The sequence below is a fragment of the Bombina bombina genome, chromosome 2 (assembly GCF_027579735.1).
Source record: "Bombina bombina isolate aBomBom1 chromosome 2, aBomBom1.pri, whole genome shotgun sequence".
Classification (NCBI taxonomy): Eukaryota; Metazoa; Chordata; class Amphibia; order Anura; family Bombinatoridae; genus Bombina; species Bombina bombina.
In genome coordinates, this window is record NC_069500.1 from 1,228,802,432 (window position 1) to 1,228,819,993 (window position 17,562).

The 17,562-nt window shown below is 37.1% G+C and overlaps 1 protein-coding gene and 1 non-coding gene across 3 annotated transcripts in view; both read left to right on the forward strand.

Moving 5' to 3' along the window:
* Window positions 1-17,562, forward strand: part of TEC (tec protein tyrosine kinase) — a 431,581-nt gene that overhangs the window by 373,022 nt on the left and 40,997 nt on the right. For both annotated transcript variants that reach the window (XM_053703987.1, XM_053703986.1), the window contains exon 16: window positions 2,585-2,703. In XM_053703987.1, coding sequence (XP_053559962.1) covers window positions 2,585-2,703 — 119 coding nt within the window. The remainder of the gene's footprint in view (window positions 1-2,584; window positions 2,704-17,562) is intronic.
* Window positions 12,624-12,816, forward strand: LOC128650585 (U2 spliceosomal RNA). Its single transcript, XR_008400871.1, has one exon. It is a non-coding gene; the product is annotated as a U2 spliceosomal RNA (small nuclear RNA).

A 17,562-nucleotide genomic window follows, 5' to 3' on the forward strand; every position in this document is an offset into this window, starting at 1 on the left:
TATCTTAGGGTTTATTTTATCGGTAAGTATTTAGTTTTAAATAGGAATAATTTATTTAATTGTAGTAATTTTATTTCGTTTTATTTAAATTATATTTAAGTTAGGGGGGTGTTAGGGTTAGACTTAGGTTTAGGGGTTAATTCATTTAATATAGTTGCAGCGACGTTGGGGGCGGCAGATTAGGGGTTAATAAATGTAGGTAGGTGTCGGCGATGTTAGGGACGGCAGATTAGGGGTTAATAAAATTTAACTATTGTTTGCGAGGCGGGGGTGCGGCGGTTTAGGGGTTAATATATTTATTGTTGGCGGCGATGTCCGGTCGGCAGATTAGGGGTTAAAAAATGTATTTAAGTGTTTGCAATGTGGGGGGGGGGGGCCTCGGTTTAGGGGTTAATAGGTAGTTTATGGGTGTTAGTGTACTTTGTAGCACTTTAGTTAAGAGTTTTATGTTACGGCGTTAGCCCATAAAACTCTTAACTACTGACTTTTAAATGTGGTAGGAGTCTTGACAGGAGAGGGTCTACCGCTCGCTTCTTCCAAGACTCTAATACTGGCGTTAGGAAAATCCCATTGAAAAGATAGGATACGCAATTGACGTAAAGGGATTTGCAGTATGCTCGAGTCGCGGAAGTAAAGTGAGCGGGACACCTGTACCTGCCAGACTCGTAATACCAGCGGGGGTTAAAAAGCAGCGTTGGGACCTCTCAACGCTGCTTTTTAAGGGTAGTGCAAGACTCGTAATCTAGCCAATATATTTTGGCAAGGAAAAATGTAAATTTCAAAAGGACATTAAAGTGCTTACAGTAAATGTTCTAATGTTTTAAAAATATATTATGACACTACTGCTTGTATTTAACCCCCTGCAAATTGTTTGAACTCTTAGATAAAGTCAGCTCCAAAACAGCATTGCACTACTGGGAGCTAGCTTACCTCAACATAGTAACATAGTAGATGAGGTTGAAATTAGTTCAGCTTATACCGATCCTACTTGATTTAAAATTAAATCTCCAATTAAGCTTTACATAATCCCATTCAAATGGTGACTCGTTTAACACAAGCAGTCATGTCTTTCATATAATTATGTTTCTAGCCAGAAATGTATCTAATCCATTTTTAAATATATAGGTATTGCAATTCACAACCTCCTTAGGCAATTTGATTGCTGTTACAGTGAAAAAACATTTAAGTTGCAGGAAATTGTTTGTGAAAAAACATCATAATTTAAAGTGATTGTAAACTTTAATGAATTAAAGCCCAGTATCAAATAATAATCTTAAAAACAGGGGCACTTTAATTTATTAAAGTTTACAAAGATGCTTATTTTTTTTAAACTACTTACCTTTGCATTATGGTAAACATAACTATGATCCTCCGTCCGCATCTCTTGCTTTCTTTAGCATATGGATGACATGATCTATTTCTCATAAAACCATGCTGATTTAGTTCATAATCTTGTTTACATGAATATAATCTCTTATAAACCCTTCAAGTATCTTGCCCATTGCCGCTATCAGACTAACTGGTCTATAGTTTCCTCGATCAACCCTGTTTCCCTTTTTAAAAAGTGGCACCACATCAGCTTTACGCCAGTCCTGGGGTACTATGCCTGAGGATAATGAGTTTTTAAAAATGAAAGAGTAGAGTTTTGGCTATAACGGTGCTAATTTTCCATAAAACCCTTTGGGTGTATTCCATCTGGAGCTGGAGTGTTATTTACCTTAATATTATCCATTTTTTCCTGTTATCCATTTATTCTCTGTGTTTTTATTGGAGAATACAAGCAGAAAGAGAAACAGTCTGCCAGGAATGAACAACAGCTCAGTGGCTTGTTCTTTGGCCCGGCTACCACCTGGCAGTAGCTTCCTTTTGCCCAATTGTGCTTTTCACAGAGGAAAACTTTCCTGAAGTATATCAGTCTGATCCCGCCTAACAAGGTCATTCCAGTCCCGAAATACCAGTCAATTCTCATCTGAAAAAGGTATAGGTAGAGATATATATTGTGCCAAAATTCCATATACAGTATGTAGAAACATGTATTAATGAATAAATAGAACATATTCTTCTATGTGAAGAACATCGAAATGTGAAATATTCATATTTTCATGTCGGGTTAGCGCACATGAAAATATGCGAACGGGTTTGTGGGCGAGTAGAGTGTTGCCTTCTTTGGGGGAATAAGTGAACGTGCATGCAGTATTCTAATTTTGGCTTTTTGCGCTCGTCGAGTTCGCACGAGAGTGAGAACAGTTTATTTTCAACTCATTTTATGAGCACAACCCGACGAGTGCAAAAACCTTACTTCTAGCCTAGTAAACGCTTGAGCGGGAGCCTTAAATAGCACTCCACTCTAAATCTGGCCCTTATTTTGCTTGCAGATCTTTTGCAATGCAGTGAGTCATTTCTGATGCATAAATAATAAACTGACTTTAATATCCCTTTAAGCTCAAATATTTTGCTTTTACATTTAACTCTCTTTAGAGCTTTACCATTTCCATTCTGATGTTTAGAATCTACACTGAATAGATTTTTATGAAAATAACAAAAACAGTTTAAAGTAATAGTTTAAAATTTTCTGTTGTATTAGGCATGTTCTTGATGATCAGTATACAAGTTCATGTGGTGCAAAATTCCCTGTAAAGTGGTCCCCACCAGAGGTTTTCAATTACAGCAAATTCAGCAGCAAATCAGACGTATGGTCTTTTGGTAAGGCTGTTTTCATTTCACTTTTCTTTAATAGATCCCACTGTTGCTATACTTCATGAAAGATTCACTTTTTAGCATAAAATATCGTTGTTAAAATATTATATGCTTTAGGTTGTAAATGCATAATCATAGTGATTCCTTAAAAGAATACATATCCATTTTTTAGTAATTCTTTGTCAAGTCTTGTAATTAGTAAAGTCATTGGGATGATTTAATTTCTGCATTTACTTTTGTATACACTTTTTAAGTTTAACTTTTTTATTTCTATCCATTCAACACACTGTATTCTTTTTTTTAATGTATTAATATGCGGAACTACTGGGTGGTGTTGTATACACAAGAAGATGGATTTTTTGTTCCCTCTAGGGGTATAACTACTGGATTTATATACGTTTCAGGCATTATTGTTATTATCATTTATTTATAAAGTGCTGCAAACTTCTGTAGCACTGAAAAGGATTTGTGATAAGATACAAAAACATAACAGACTAAACAAATCTAGTACAGGAGGAAAATGGCCCTTTTCCGAAGAGCTTACAGTCTTCAGGTTGAGGGCAAGGAGACATACGTTTTGCGGTAACTTGTCATGTATATTTTAGTTGCGGAAGTAAGTCAAGGCAGTTCAAGATTTATTTTTGGTAAGATTAAAATCAGAGGAGAGTTGGTAAGCCTGACTGAATAGATGGGTTTTCAAGGAGCGTCTCAAATTGTACAAGGTTGGGGACAGTTTTAAGGAGCAGGGTAGAGAGTTCCAGAGGACAGGAGCAGCACTTGAGAAGTCATGGAGGTGGGAGGGGAACATAGAGATAATGGAGAGACGTTGGTCAGAGGTTCATCGAAGAGGACGGGTCAGGGAATATTTGGAGATGAGAAAGGAAATATAGTTGGGAGTTAGGATGTTGAGTGCTTTATAAGTTATGTTCAATAGCTAAGGGATCAATTATCTAAACTGTGTCAGATATGAGTTGAAAAAACAGTGACAAGGTAAAAACTGTCTTTAGAGAATTCCAGCAGGGGCTTCATAGTACTTGTGAGATTTCCTATAGGTAATTGGCCCTAAGAGTCAGATTGTTTGGAAAATTGTCTATTGAATATTTGAGACCCTCTGTTCTAATAAATAGATTCTGTATTGAATGAATATCTGAAGCTACTTTTAAAAGATTGGCAGTGCTCTCAGTTAGAGGAAAGACTGCATAGGCTAAAATATGGATCTGAGCTTCTCACCTGTCCATGAAAGTTTCCATGTAGCACAAGAAAGCAAGGATACAGACAGATGTCTTTTAAACTACATTATAATATTCTCAATTATCATCCTTTAACTTACATCTATGAAAAGATCTATAGATGAGCAGTGTTGTTTCTCTGTTCTGTGGCTGCTATCACAGATATTGGAAATCAACCCCCTTTGCTCAGTCATTTGTGCAACCAGACTTTATACAGTTTATCCTAATTAAGTGTGATATAAAGAAAAAACATATTCTGTAAATGCAAACCACCGATAATTAAAGGGACAGTCTACACCAGAATATTTATTGTTTTAAAATATAGATAATCCCTTTAATACCCATTTCCTAGTTTTGCATAACCAACACAGTTATATTAATACACTTTTTACCTCTGTGATTATCTTGTATCTAAGCCTCTGCAAACTGCCCCTTATTTCAGTTCTTTTGACAGACTTGCATTTTAGCCAATCAGTGTGCGGGCTCCTAGGAACTCCACGTGCGTGAGCACAGTGTTATCTATACGAAACAGATGAACTAACACCCTCTAGTGGTGAAAGACTGTAAAAATCCCCTGAGCTAAGAGGCGACTTTCAAGGGCTTAGAAATTATCATATGAACCTCCTAGATTTAGCTTTCAACTAAGAATACCAAGTGAACAAAGCAAAGTTGGATATACTGTAGAAGTAAATTGGAAAACTGTTTAAAATGACATGCCCTATCCGAATAATGAAAGTTTGTTTTGGACTAGACTGTCCCTTTAACCACAATACCCAAAGCTAAATAAAACGGACAATGTTTTTTCTTTCGTGATTCAGATAGAGCATACAATTGTAAACAACTTTACAATTTACTTCTATTATACAATTTGCTTCATTCTCTTGTTATCCTTGAAGGAGCAGCAATGCACTACTGAGAGTTCGCTGGACACATCAGGGGAGCCAATGATAACAGGCATACATGTGCAGCCACCAGTCAGCAGCTAGCTCCCAGTAGTGCATTGCTGCAATTGAGCCTACCTAGGTATGCCTTTCAACAAAGGCTACAAAGAGAATGACGCAAATTAGATAATAGATGTAAATTTGGAACGTCGATTAAAATGAAATGCTTTATCTGAATCATTAAGTTTAATATCTTTCCAGTGGCATGGAGAGTCCACAAATCCATTCTAATTACTAGTGGGAATTCAACTCCTTGCCACCAGGAGGAGGCAAAAAACACCCCAGCAGAGCTGTTAAGTATAACTACCACTTCCTATAATCCCCAGTCAGTCTTTGCCTTATACATCAGGAGGATGTGCGATGATGGTGTCTGAACATATTTAATCCTTTAATGGGTACTTTTCACTGCAAGCAAGGATTGGGTCTATGCTGTGTCCATGTAATACTCTTTAGTAAGAGTAATGGTGGCTTTTAGCAGTTGGAAGACGGAAAGGTAGTAACATTTATACTACCCCTATATAGAAAACCAGGGTTGGTTACTCTGCTTTTCTTTCTCTTCAGGTCCCTGTCAGAGGTTGTCTGAGTCTGGCAGACCTAAATTGCTGTGCCTACCCTGCAGCTGACCTCTATGCATCCCTGTCCGAATGGATTGATCCGTCAGACCCAGAGCTAGTGAGAAGAATGAATACTTCTAACCGTGAGTCCCTGTATCCCTGCCCCCATGACTTGTGGTCTAATTGAGGCATGTTAAGGGTTCAGCTCCCTAGGGTGAGGGACTTTTGATATGTATTACAGGGTGGGCTAGGAGAGGAGGTGTCTTCGTGGACACTGAAGCTATGTCTTTTAGTTTATGTACTATGGAACAGTGGCTATGAAGCACATTCATGCACTTTTGCAGCTTAATCTGTTGACTGCAAACATGCTTCTTATTTTATTTCATGTACTTAGTCCTCCCTCTCAGGGGTGGTGGTGGCGTGTCTCTTTAGAAATTGTCCTGAGACAACCGCACGATATGATTCAAATATGCCGGCATCTCCGTATGCCTATATATCCCAGAATAGGATTTACCGGTTCTTTAATCTATACCATATGGATTAAGAGGAGAGAGTTCTAAATTACACAATGGGTAGTGTGCTCCCTAACAAATTTTAATATGTTAGGTTTTTTGCATGGAGGCAACAAGCTGCGCACTTAGGAAAAGATTTTGGCGCGATTTGCTGACCCTTTTTGCAGTGCCTTATCGGTGTTCAATTTGAGAAGTCAGAGAGCAGCTGTGATATATATATATATATATATATAGATATATATATATATAGATATATAGATATATACACATATCTGTGTATTTATCTATATGTTTAAAAACCACCTTACACTAACTATACAATTTAAGTGTAGTTAAAGTGTTGCATTATATTCAAGCCTAAAAAAAGGAAATTAGTAGTTTCATTTTTTTAATAGAGGAAGCCATGGATCCTAATGAAGTGGCTAACCATATTAATACTCTCAATCAAAAGGTTGATATTTTAGCTCAAGGTTTAACAGAAGTACAAGCCGGGTATAATTCTCTAAAAGATTTAATGAAAAATAATAGGAACGAAAAATTCCAGACACTCCTGAACCTCACATTAACCGTCCTATACCCTTCTCTGGGAACAGAGCCATTTTTAAAGAATTTAAAAATGCATGTCTATTACTTTATACTCTCAAACCCAGAATACTGAATGTATAAAAGTTTGCACTACAATCTCTTACTTGACTGGAGAACCCAGAGCATGGGCGAATCGTTTTTTTAGAGTAATGATGAAATACTTAGTTCTCTGGATAATTTCTTTACAGCTATGTCCAATTTATACGAGTACACAAATAAACAGGTATCTGCTGAAAACAACCGTAGAGCTTTAAGACAAGGGAGACGACCTGTGAAAGACTATGTTACAGATTTCCAGATGTCGGTTACAGACTCCCAGTGGAACCAGGTCAGTCTCAGGAACCAGTTCAGATTGGGACTGTCTGATCATCTGAAGGATGAACTATCACGTATTGATATGCCAGAATCATTGAAAGCTCTAATCAAGATATGCATAAACATGGATCGCAGGTTTTGGGAGAGGAAAGCTGAAATATATCATCAGGACACCTTCCCTAAAAAATCCCTTCATCCATAGACAGGACAAACAATTCTTCAACTCCCATGGAAATCGGGACAATGAAAGGTCCTCTTACCCAGGAAGAAAAGTTGAGAAGACGTCTAGCGAACCTCTGCATGTATTGTGCAGGTAAAGATCACACTGTGATATCCTGTCCAACACTAAACCGACAGAAAAAGGGTAAGATACCCTCCATTTAAACTATATCATATGTTAAACAGTTTTCTCACTCATCTCTCACTTTATCTTTGCAGTGGGATCAACAACACATTCAGACTTAGGCTATGATTGACTCTGGCGCTTTTAGCTTATTCATAGATGCCGAATTTGTTAAAAAAAAGAAAATTCCAAGAGTGTTAAAGCATACTCCTCTCTTTGTCAAAGTTATTGATGGTTCTTATATATTAAAGGGTCCTATCAAATATCACACTATTCCTCTCCTAGTATCCACTCCTGATGGTCATAATTATTTATTAACTTTTGATATCATTCCATGTTCCTTACATTCTGTAATTCTAGATCATCCATGGTTAAAGAAACACAATCCTACAGATTGGTTACATAATACCATCACTTTTCTATCCACATACTGTCAAAACACTTGTTTTCCATATGTCTCCATCTCTCATATTGAGCACTCAGTTCCTTCTGAATACCATAATCTATTAGATGTTTTTGATCTTAAAGAAACTGAGAATCTATCCCCACACAGGTCTTATGACTGTCCTATTGAAATCAAACCAGGTACTAATATACCATTCGGATGCATATACCCACTATCACAAAAGGAATTGCAATATCTTTGCGACTACTTAGGTGACAACCTTAGAAAAGGATTTATTCGGGGGGGCGGAGCCACCCGCCAAAGCAGCAGGACGCGCTATTGAAGAGCTCCTGAGGACAAATCACTAAAATGTGCATTTAAGACTAAAAAACCTAAACAACTGCTGTTTTGCTTTTGATATACTATTGGGATATAGCTTTTACCTTTGGAGTCCAAGAGAAATCTTACTAAATATACTGCCGACATAGAAACGGACCAGTGGATATGATAACAGAGTTTTCGGCACTGCAACAGATATCTACACAACGGACTAGCTTACTCTCTGGCTTCCTGCCCAGCTGAGCAACAGTATATCTGCAGTACTCTCAACATGGAGGAAGACTCAACATCCCTCATTTCACTGCTAGAAGCACGGAGTAAGAAGGCTGATATCCACTTTAATGGCTTGCGGGCTTGCATTTCAGAACTGCGCAAACAAGATGGCGCCGCTCTCCTGCCCTCTTATAACACTTCTAAGCGGAGCAGGATTGAGATCTCATTGCTCACTCCATGCTTTCTCCAGAAAAGGATTTATTCGCCCTTCTACATCTTCTGCAGCAGCTGGAATCTTTTTTTGTCACTAATAAGGATGGAACACTCAGACCTATCATGAATTATAGAGCATTAAATTCAATCACTGTATAAAAATGTTACCCTCTTCCTCTAATCCCTGAGTTACTTGAACGACTTAATGAGGCAACTATATTTACTAAGCTCGATCTAAAGGGTGCTTACAACTTGATCAGGATTAAAGAGGGAGATGAGTGGAAGACTGCTATTCGAACCCGCTACGGGTTATTTGAATATAAAGTCATGCCTTTCGGGCTATGTAACGCCCCGGCAACATTTCAATTTTTTATCAATGACATTTTCAAAGATTTAATGGATGTCTGTGTAGTAGTGTACTTGGATGATATCCTAATATATTCCAAAAATATACAAGATCACAGAAAACATGTTCGTTGGGTCTTATCCATACTCATAGTACACAAGTTATATGCTAAGTTAGAGAAGTGTCATTTTCCCATCTCAACCATAAAATTCCTTGGCTATATCATCTCATCTAAGGGAATTCAAATGGACCCAGAAAAAGTATCAGCCATTACCAATTGGCCACAACCCACCACTGTCAAAACTCTAAAGCGTTTCTTCGGATTTGCGAACTTCTACAGGAAATTAATCTACAACTTCTCCACAATTGTGAAACCTTTAACCCTTCTGACTAGTAAATTTATTACATTACGATGGACATCTCAAGCCGAAGCTGCCTTTGATCAATTAAAGTCAAGCTTCATCTCAGCTCCTATACTCAACTACCCAACCCAGAATATCAATTTGTTCTTGAAGTCGATGCATCAAATTTTGGAATAGGAGCCATCCTATCTTAGAGAGGTCTTACCTCCACAACTTTACATCCCATAGCTCATGTTTCCAGGACACTAAATCCAGCCGAGATCAACTACTCAGCAGGTGATAAAGAATTATTAGCCATAAAACATGCTCTTGAAACATGGTGTCATCTTCTAGAAGGGACAAAGAAACCATTCTTCATTTTCACTGACCATAAAAATCTAGAATATCTCAGAAAAAACAAAACACTTTCCTCCCGACAGGTACATTGGAGCTTATTTTTTGACCGCTTTGACTTTTTAATCACATACCGCCCTGGATCCAAGAATATTAAGGTTGACGCATTGTCCAGATGTTTGGCAGTAGATTCCAATAATGAAGAACATTCTTATATTCTCCCACCAGAAAAAATATTAGTATGTTGTCATCCCTTGAATCCGAGATATTGAAATCCTTGGATTCTGATATGGATATACCTCACTCCAAATTGAAAAAGGACCCAAACGTACTATATTACCACAAGAATCAGTTATATGTTCCTCCTACTCTGCGTAATTCCTTACTTCAGCATTTTCATGATTCTCCACTATCTGGTCACCCAGGGATTACAAAATCCACTGATATTTTTGGTGGCCTTAACTTAAATAAGATACTTATGAATATGTTCGATCTTGAAGTTTGTCCATGAAATAAATTAGATCATCAAAGACCTTTTGCATATCTAACACTCATGCCAATACCGGACAAACCATGGACAATAATATCCATGGATTTCATTGTGGATTTACCAATCTCTGAAAAACACAATACCATTCTTGTTATGAAACTGGCACACTTCATACCTCTCAGACAGTTACCCACTGCAGAAAAGACAGCTAAAGCATTTATTTCTCACATCGTAAAGTTACATGGATTGCCTACTACCAGTATTACCGACAGAGCAACGCAATTCACCTCCAAATTCTGGAGAGAATTATGTTGACTACTCAGAATTGATTCCCGGCTCACCTCCGAGTATCATCCCCAGATGAATGGTCTCACTGAAAGAGTTAACCATATTTTGAAACAGTATCTCAGTTGTTACATATCTCACAACAAGATTGGATGGATTTCTTACCTATGACCGAATTTGCTTATAATAATGCTGTAAACGCCTCCACTAAAACTACTCCTTTCTTTGCAACGTTTGGATACCATCCCCTAACAATGCCTTCTCTTAACTTATTTTCTAATTCGCCAGATGCTCATGAATTTACCAATAATATTAAAAAGGCAACCTGTATTTTAAAGGAACATCTCACTGAAGCTAAACAAAGACAAAAGCATTATTATGATTTAAAACGAAGACCAGCTCCTCCTTACAAAATTAATGATTTGGTATGGCTCTCCACAAAGAACTTAAAAATTGATGTCCCTTCTAAAAAATGATATAACCAATTTCTAGGACCATTTCCTATTGCGAAGATTATTAATCCTAATTCTGTGATGCTCAAATTACCTAAGGCCTTTAAAATTCATCAATCATTTCATGTTTCTCTTTTGAAACCCTACGTTAAGGACATTAACCCTAGCCATATAAGAACTCCGGCATCTCCTGTGTTAGTGGACAATCACATTGAATATGAGGTGGAACAGATCCTTGATTCTCGATTCCGAAACAAGAGACTGGAATATCTTGTATACTGGCGTGGCTATGGACCTGAAGAGGATTCTTGGGTTTCTGTCACGGACATCCATGCTTCTAAATTGATATCATCCTTTCAGCATCCTCACAAACCGAAGCTTTGAATCCTCATAGAGGATTCATATAGCTTTTTAGACTTAGCTCCTCCTATTCCTAACCTCACCTTTTTCAGGCAATCTCCCTTGAACCACTTTGCTTGAATATTGCAAATAGTATGGTGTGTTATTCCTGCTCTCTGCCAAGAAGGCCTTTTGGATACAAATCTATTCTGAGTTATTGCTCTATTACAAGTCTCCTCTTTGCCGTTCCTGAATTGCCAAGGACTAACCCCTCTCTGAACCTGTATTCCTTTAACAGCTGAGTCTTGCTATTTGCAAGCACATAAGAGTTTTATCGCACTAATCCTTGCCTTAGTTATTCTTAAATATATGTGCGCTGCTTTCAATCTCGCTCATAATGGGGAGTTTTTGCAGCACTGAATGACAGAATATCTAAGCTGACAATTCTTCTTGTCTCTGAAGAATAGCTATCCTTGGCTCTTTTAGGGCTTATTTCTTCATAAGATGTATTTATTGCTCAGCAATAGAATGTTTTTCTCCTACGGGGATAAGCATTTTTTATTCGCTTTTCTCTGCTGGTTTTATTTTTCACTGTTATTTCAGGGTATCCTGTTCTTTATATGATCTTGGCTGACATATGGTTTTAATGCTGTTTTTATCACCCTGTTAGTTTTGTTCTATCCTTTTTTATGTCTAAGAGATCAAGTGTTATTTTAGCCAGTTTTCTAAAAAAAAATGTGTGGAATTTTAATTTGCATTCTAGTGTGCTCTCTCCAGTCCCAATCTCTGAGTGGAGCCTAGGTGTTTGTTTAAGCCAGCTGCATAGCTTAGCGGACGTTTTTCAGTTTCTCACACTTGGAATGTGTGTCCTCCAGCTGTTTAGGCTTTCGGTGGCTGTTTATCGGTAGATCTAGCCTTTAATAGTATTTTGTCACTTTTGTCTTACTTGAATTTTGATCAGCTTGACTTTTGACAGCGACAATCTACTTCCCCAAACAAGGGAAAGGAGACTTCTGGGACCTCTCTCGCAGATTCATGGAGAGAGATTCTCTGTCTTGATGTCAGGATCATTAGTCCAGAGGCACATGCTTCTGGAGTCCATTTGGGGATTTGTTTTTAATAAACCAAATAGCCCAGTAGGCTTATATTTCTATCAGGGAGGAACAGGAGTTCCTTAGTTTATGAAGAAAGTGTCTCGTATTCTTCGGTGGGTAGAGGCTCACATTTACCTAATTTCTGCTTCTCTTTCTAGATCTACATCTGGGAGGTTTATTTATTATCAAGCATTTTTTTCTCATTGGAGAGTGGTCTCTTACTCTGGGAGTATTTTCCATGATATCCTTCTAGAGGGGGGGTTCCGGAGTTAGGTTGGATGGTGTTTGATTGCTCTTCGAACTTCCAGATCACCAGCTTTTTGGGTGACTTTGCTATGGCTCGAGTTTCCTTGTTTAACCTTCCTCTGTGATGACTTCGTAGCAGTAACCTTTTGGTATTGCTTTATTGTATGGGTGAAATTTTTTCTCCTAACACACATGCTGGGAGATGTAGTCTCATCCAAGTTAACACTCTTTATTAGCAGTTATTGTAACAAGTAATGTTACAACCAAAATAGATCAATATCAATTTATTAAGTCCGGATCTCTTTGGTAGCTGGATCCAGTTTTTATATTTTTCCAGCTTGATCACATGGATTGCTTCTTGGCTTTTGACTAAGATCGAGTGTAGTATCTGTTCTTATCAGTTTAATATCTGATATGTTCCCTATCTGGGGACTTTGTATTATCTAGATCTCGGAAGCTGTCTGCTTGGAGTCCATTCGCCTAGTCTTGTCTAGACAGGGTTTTTCGGTTATGGTCTTTGCTTCCTTGATCCGGGCTCGTGAGCCAATATCTTGCATATACTCTATATAGTTGGGTGCTCTTCCATACTGGTGTGAATCTCAGGGTTTTTTCCTTGCTTATTAAATGAGTTTCCCATATTTTGTCCTTTCTCCAGGAGGGTCTGGAGATGGGCTTGTCAATCTTCTATGGCCTTTTGTTATGTCTAATTTCTGGTTGTTCAGCCTTTTTGTTCAGTCCGGAGTCAAGTATCAGGCCTGGGTTCATTTCTATTGCTCCTCTTTAGAGCCTTTTTCTGGTTCTTCGGGGTTTGCAGTATGCTTCATTTGGCCCTATGGATTCTGTAGATGTTAATTTTGTTAAGGATTCCATACTGAATTTAGGACTAGGAGATTCAGGTTCAGCTTTAGTTGTTTTCTTCTGCTCGTTGAATAACAGAAATAGCAGCTAGGCAGAGTAATTCTCCTTCTATTTTTTCCGTGTGGAAAGACTGGTTCATTGTATTTCTTTGGATGTTAATTCCTAGAATTTTTTCAGACCGCAATATCATTCAGGAATTTGTCGTTCCTTCATTGTGTTATACTCCTTCTCAGATGGAACATATGTTTTCCATCCTAGACGTGTGTCCGTGCTCTAAAAAACCTATTTTCAGGTTTTAAAGCTTTTTAGTTAGGGAGTGTCTTGGGATGGCTCATGAGTTATCTGGTCATCAGTCTCCTGAGAGGATTTTGGCTCTTTTAACTCGGGCTGTTTTCCTCTTCCAGAATTTTTTGAGGACGAGGCTTTTGTGGAGCAAGTGTGCATAGCGACCTTTTGGTCCTCGTTACTTACCTTTTTTTAAATTGATGTTTTTGCCTCAGCTAAGGCTTCCATTGGGAGAAGGGTTCTTCGAGCGGTGGTTCCTTCAGTTTAGGTCCACCTGTCTTGTCTCTCCCTTCCATTCTGTGTCCTCTAGCTTGGGTATTGGTTCCCACTACTAATTAGAATGGATTTGTGGACTCTCCATGCCATTGGAAAGAAAAAAAAAATTATTCTTACCAGATAAATTATTTTCTTTCCTGGCATAGAGAGTCCACGACCTGTGCCTATTTAAATTTTGAGACGTCTTTTTCTAAACTTCAGGCACTTCTATACCCTTTATGTCTCTTTTCTTTCCATATTCCCTCGGCTGAATGACTGGGGATTTTGGGAAGTGGGAGTGAAACTTAAAACTCTGCTGGGGTGTTCTTTGCCTCCTCCTGGTGGCCAGGAGTTAAATTCCCACTAGTAATTAGATTAGGATTTGTGGACTCTCTATGCCAGGAAAGAAAATAATTTATCAGGTAAGCATAAATTTAGTTTTTTACTTTATTGTCCCTTTAAACTACAGGCAATCCCAAAGCCTGAAAGGTTAATAGTACAAAATATAAAATGGATATATGTGAGCGCCTAGTGTGTAAAAGACATTTGGCTTAAGATATTTTAAATGGCCATCCTCTTACTAAAAGTTTTTTTAAAAGTTTTTTTAAAAATAACTGTTGTATCATAAGAAACAGCAATACATTTGTCCCATATAAATAATGATTAGTAATTCATCACAGAAAACTGCTCTAAACAAATGATTATTTAAAAAAATATATATATATTCATATAAAAGACGAATTTAATGAATATTGAAGTAATTTGTTACTAAAAATATATAGCCTAAATAAAATACGTTTCTAACTATATTGGTACCAAATAATAAAAAATATATCTTAAGCAAATTAATTTATCCTATACCAACATTCAAATACTAAAAAGTTGAAAAAACAGTGCTAAAAAACAATTGATATAACGTTTATTTCATATGAACATCGATATATACAATGTTTCTAAATGATGTCAAATCAATGTATTATGTATTCCTAAAAGTTTTTGTTACATAAATCATGGGTGTATACAGAATCGCCCTTATTGTAAGATCTGTGATGATGTCTTTGCTAATATTCAAGTATAATGTCTAGAACACGTCTGTTCTGTAATTAGCCACAATGTTTGGCGGTATGACTTTGAGTAATGTTTATAGTATACAAGAGTCTCTGGTTAAAAAATTTTTTTGTAGCTTTCCGTTAAGGTACCTTATTTTCCTTTGGAGTTTGGTAGATTCCAAATGATCCTTTACTTTAGTTTCGAAGCTGTAAGGTGATGTTTTTCTGTGTGCAGCGTTTCTCGTGTGCTGCAAAGATGCCAAGCTGATCCGTGTCTATTTCCAGACACGCCCACACATGCGGGGATGACGTCCGAACTTCCGGTGATTCCTTTGCAAGTAGTCCGTTAGCGGCAACGCTTTTCAGCTCAGAAGAGCCTTTGTCAAGCCATAACGGATCTACTTCATACTCATCCTTAAATACCCTCCTGATAGTAATTGAATGTAATAGATTGTCATTAGCTGCAGTTGATAGTATGACCGATATTACAAAAGGCATTAGTATTGGGTCTTTGGTATAGCGTGCTCATGTTATATGGAGTAGCCTTTCGTATATGTTCCCTCTATGTTTTAAGCTCCTAAAGATACATAATATTTTCCTTACTAATTGATGTATTCAACATTTTAAAAGGATGTAATAGACGAATAAGTAAGACTAATTAAGAATCAATACATAGATAATAATTTTATACAACCTAGGTTTATGAACAAAAAAATATTATTTAAAAAACAATTATTTAAAAAACAAAAATTAATAATTTTTGTTAAGAGCAGCATCATTAAAGGTAAATTCATAAGCATATTATATTGGACTTATGGGAGTGCTGATTGCTCTTAAAGATACAGAAAATGCATGTGTGTTTAGCCTTATAAAAACATATATATTGAATACTAAAAAACAATTATGCTTAAATAATTTATAATATAAAAGTTGATTATAGATAGAAACTGATAGTAGATAAAAATGATTGGGTTAGATATTTCATTTGAAAAAACTTCCTAATTCTATTTCCAAGTTCAAACCTTGTGGAAGTAATGTGTCCAGATTGAAGATCCATTTACTTTCTAGTTGTAATAGTTTCTTATGTATATCCCCCCCTCTTGTCTGTTTCGGCAATTTAGCAATACCCATATAGTTAAAAAAAACAACTTTAGATTACCTCTATTACATTGTTTTAAATGTTTGGGGACGGGTAAGTCTTTATTTCTTTCATTGTCCATATTCTCGATTGACAAAATGTGTTCGCGAATTCTCTCCCATAAGGGTCTTTCCAATTCTCCCACATATTGCATTCCACATTTACATTGGATGAAATATACAACATTCCTATCTGTGCATCTTATACAGTCATGGATTCTGAATTCTTTTTTATTCATATTTGAAGTAACTAACTTACTCTTTTTTGAGTGTCTACAGGATTTGCAAATTAAACAGGGAAAAAAAACTTTTATTTCTTCACCTGTTAGATCTATATAATTTTTTCTTTGTTTTTTTATAATAGTGGGTGCAAGTCTATTTTTTAAATTATTCACCCTTCTATAAACAAAATGAGATTTATTAGTGATCATAGGTCGTATTATTTTATCTTGTTTTAACATATGCCAGTGTTTCCTCATAATCTTTTCTGTCAGTTTATAATTAGTGTTGTAGTCCGTAAAAAATGACACCTTAATTTCTCCAACATAGGTGTGTCCGGTCCACGGCGTCATCCTTACTTGTGGGGATATTCTCTTCCCCAACAGGAAATGGCAAAGAGCCCAGCAAAGCTGGTCACATGATCCCTCCTAGGCTCCGCCTACCCCAGTCATTCTCTTTGCCGTTGTACAGGCAACATCTCCACGGAGATGGCTTAGAGTTTTTTAGTGTTTAACTGTAGTTTTTATTATTCAATCAAGAGTTTGTTATTTTGAAATAGTGCTGGTATGTACTATTTACTCAGAAACAGAAAAGAGATGAAGATTTCTGTTTGTATGAGGAAAATGATTTTAGCAACCGTCACTAAAATCCATGGCTGTTCCACACAGGACTGTTGAGAGCAATTAACTTCAGTTGGGGGAACAGTGAGCAGTCTCTTGCTGCTTGAGGTATGACACATTCTAACAAGACGATGTAATGCTGGAAGCTGTCATTTTCCCTCTGGGATCCGGTAAGCCATGTTTATTACGATTGTAAATAAGGGCTTCAAAAAGGGCTTATTAAGACTGTAGACTTTTTTTGGGCTAAATCGATTGATTATTAACACATATTTAGCCTTGAGGAATCATTTTATCTGGGTATTTTGATATAATAATATCGGCAGGCACTGTTTTAGACACCTTATTCTTTAGGGGCTTTCCCAAAGCATAGGCAGAGCCTCATTTTCGCGCCGGTGTTGCGCACTTGTTTTTGAGAGGCATGGCATGCAGTCGCATGTGAGAGGAGCTCTGATACTTAGAAAAGACTTTCTGAAGGCGTCATTTGGTATCGTATTCCCCTTGGGGCTTGGTTGGGTCTCAGCAAAGCAGATACCAGGGACTGTAAAGGGGTTAAAGTTCAAAACGGCTCCGGTTCCGTTATTTTAAGGGTTAAAGCTTCCAAATTTGGTGTGCAATACTTTTAAGGCTTTAAGACACTGTGGTGAAAATTTGGTAAATTTTGAACAATTCCTTCATGTTTTTTCGCATTTGCAGTAATAAAGTGTGTTCAGTTTAAAATTTAAAGTGACAGTAACGGTTTTATTTTAAAACGTTTTTTGTACTTTGTTATCAAGTTTATGCCTGTTTAACATGTCTGAACTACCAGATAGACTGTGTTCTGAATGTGGGGAAGCCAGAATTCCTATTCATTTAAATAAATGTGATTT